Source organism: Lissotriton vulgaris, chromosome 10, assembly GCF_964263255.1.
Source record: "Lissotriton vulgaris chromosome 10, aLisVul1.2, whole genome shotgun sequence".
In the NCBI taxonomy this organism is placed as follows: Eukaryota; Metazoa; Chordata; class Amphibia; order Caudata; family Salamandridae; genus Lissotriton; species Lissotriton vulgaris.
The window spans coordinates 40,851,588-40,855,022 of NC_141698.1; the positions used below are offsets into that span (position 1 = coordinate 40,851,588).

At 40.3% G+C, this 3,435-nt stretch overlaps 1 protein-coding gene across 1 annotated transcript; it reads left to right on the top strand.

Moving 5' to 3' along the window:
• The first annotated feature begins 291 nt into the window (after positions 1–291).
• LOC147684487 (olfactory receptor 1f45-like) lies at positions 292–2,115 on the top strand. Its single transcript, XM_086939655.1, has 2 exons — positions 292–1,197; positions 2,080–2,115. Exons 1-2 carry the CDS (start codon positions 295–297, stop codon positions 2,113–2,115), a joined length of 939 nt encoding a protein of 312 aa, XP_086795781.1. The 5' UTR covers positions 292–294.
• The last annotated feature ends 1,320 nt before the right edge of the window (positions 2,116–3,435 follow it).

Below are 3,435 nucleotides of genomic sequence, written 5' to 3' on the forward strand. Positions count from 1 at the left end.
TAAATTACAGAAGTCCTCAATAGCATTCAGAAATACCATAACCAAATACCTTGATCTGGCACTGCCATTGACCATTAACATGCAGAAGAGCTATCTGTTCCAATCTAGCAGATTCTTCCTCACCCCCTGTTATATGAACATAGTATTTGGCCAAAGATGTCAGCTTATGTGAACCTCAATATTGTATTTCTTTCATTGAGTCAAAGAGCTCAACATTTGTCATATTTCCTACATTTCTATCACAGCGTACTAATGATTTCTCTTCTGCTCTCTTGCTACAGACACATTGTCTAGATGGATAATAACACCAGTGTGGCTAATTTCATCCTTCTGGGACTATCGAGTAATCCCAAGCATGATAGTCTCCTCTTTGTGCTCTTCTTCATCATGTATTTTACCAGCCTGATTGGAAATGTTGCCATTATCTTAGTGATCATCATAAGTCGTCAGTTGCACACCCCTATGTATTTCTTCCTCAGCAATCTGTCCATGGTGGACCTCTGCTTGACCACAGCTACTGTGCCCAAACTGCTGTTTAATCTCCTTTCTGGGCAAAAGACGATTTCACTCAATGGCTGTTTCATCCAGATGTATTTCTTCTTCTGTGCTGGAGTTATGGACGGCATCCTTCTTGCGATGATGGCATTTGACCGCTACCTAGCAATCTGTGACCCAATGCACTATACAACCATCATGAGCTGGAGAGTGTGTGTCCTTCTTGTGGCTGGCTCCTGGGTGATAGTGTGCTTGCATTCAGTGATGCACACAGTTATGATTACTAGGTTATCTTTCTGCAGCTCCAATGTAATCCATCATTTCTTCTGTGATGTCCCACCTTTGCTGAAGCTTTCATGCTCTACCACTTTTGCAAATGAGATGATCATTTTTACTGAGGGCTCCTTCTTCATCATGGGACCCATGATATTCATTCTGATATCATATATCAGAATCATTTCCACTGTACTTAAGATTCAGTCAACAAAAGGGAAGGACAAAGCATTCTCCACCTGCACATCACATCTTACTGTTGTTACATTGTTCTATGGTGCAATTCTTTTCATGTACTTCCGGCCATCGTCAAGTTACTCCTTAGAATATGACAAAGCGATCAGTGTTATATACACTGTAGTGACCCCTATGCTAAACCCATTCATCTACAGCTTGAGAAATAAGGAGGTCAAAGGGGCTCTTCGAAAAACTCGGATTAGATGCTGAGACTGTTTATATACAGAAATGAGTATGTGATGAAGCCATCTTCTTAGTATGTGTTATTGCCCCGGTTACTTACCGGTAATCTTCATTACTCCGAGTATAGTCTTCCTCGCCACATGAGTTCCCTCCCCCCCTCCCTGTCTGGCTATCGGCTTCATTGTTTGCTTGGTAGATCAGGCTGTTGGTTGGGCCGGTCCGCCTCTTATAGAGGTCAGGTGGGACTGGTCGGGCATGTTGGGAGGGGGTGGGAGGTGTTTTCTTTTTGCTTTGGAGGGTTCTGTTGTGGAGCTAAAGCTCACTATGTAAATCATGTGGCGAGGAAGACTAACGAGGAGGTAATGTACAGTTACTTAAAACCTTAACAACAAAATGTTCTATGAAAAAAATAGGAACTTTTTTTTCGTTGTAAAAATTATACAGTAGGGACTAAAATGTCCTTTTTAATATAGTCTATTAGGATATATGTATATAGAATATAACATAGAAGGAGACAGTAATGTAAAATGTGAAATGTTTTAATAAACCATATTTCAAATTAGTTTGGCAATCATACAAACGTGCAAGATCATTCTTATCAGTTTGTTGGAAAAAAATATAATATGGGCGTAACCAGCAAACCAACAGTACAGACTGAGGACATGTAGAGTGCAGAGAAGAAATGTGTCTGATTTTTAGCACTGCATGTTATAATTGGCGACCAACATTATTTCTGCAACCCTTAGGAATTTTGTAAACTGGCTGTTTAAAATAAAGTCTGTTGCTTTTAGACTTGTGTTCACCTCTTGCCTACATGTCCATCTACCACGCTAATTGAAAGGGGTTTTCAGCTGTAACCTCCTTTCTTTTAATAGGGCAGGGCATAGGCATGTGATGTGTGTAATGTTTCCTTCCAAAGAATTATGAGTCTGTAACAGGCATTTTCTGTAGACATTTTCCAACACTTTCTGTTGACTTCGCCTGGAAGGAGGCAAAGCGATAGCATATGAATTCTTACCCAGCCAGCCTCTTAGGTAAATTAGGGCTTAAGTACCTTGCACTCATTTAAGATTGTCCAGGTGTGTTATCTGCAAGATAAGGACTCTTTGTCTTTGAGCACAGGTATTTTTTTCATCATCCCATTGACAAGTTTTTTAAAAGGAAACTGGAGATGGGGGATTTTCCCACATTGCGTGAACACCAAGGACTTGAATGGTCAGGTCTAGTTACCAGCGAAGTGTAGCCTTCATTTGCTTGTTGTTCCTGCCAGAGCACTTTGCACAGTTGGTTTTCCGAGGAGATCCTGATTCTCTTTCATGTTGTTCTCAAGGCCCCTTTTATTGCTATGAGCTGGTTTAATAAGCTGAAGTCCAGCCTTATCTGGGCTGGCAAAGCATTTGGAGGGAGGTGAAACATGAATCTGAATATTTTAGAGGTGATTAAGTTTCTGGTTGCTAAGTTTCTCCTGAGAAGGGCTTCACTTCTAGAAGAAAATTCTCAGAATGAGTTTTGATGGCATTATTTTGAACAGAGGGCAATCGCTTGGGCCATCCAGTAATCTTTGTAGAGTGAAAAAACAAAGAGCAAAGTGTTAACTTTACTTAGCAGATCATTCATATGCTGTTGGAAGAAGCCTCTATAATCAAAAAGAATTCCTAGAAATCTGTACGTTGTTACAGGCTTTAGTTGTTGACCGTGCAAGAACTATTTATGAACTTTGCTGATGAATTCCACAATCTTATTATTTTTCAAGTTTATTCTCATGCCACTATCTGAGGAATATTGGAATAATTTATCAATAAGGTGTTGTAGTCAATTTTTGCCTGATTGAGGAGGATCACATAAGCGTATAAAAGATCTTAAATGTGCATGGCACCTAATTTGGCGGCATTCATATGTACTGCATCCAGGGCGGGGAAAGATCAGCCATAAAAATGGTGTCAGGATACAACCTTGCTTGAAGCCCTGGAAGGTTTATATTTTCCTGGACAAATTGTAGCCATCTTCAATTCTCACCCTTGCCCAGGTACTAGTGTATAACAGCTGTATAGCTTTTAAGAGGTGAGTCGGAATGCCCCAAATTTACAGCTTTTGCCGAAGAAGGTTGTGATGCACATAGTCAAATGCGACCCTAAAGTCTTTGCACAGAGGTAGATTGGTTGTGTTTTTATCTTGAGCTTGTTCATTATTATCAATAGAGCCAGGATGTTGGTCGAAGAGCCACCCCTTCAGTAAACCCTGGTTGAT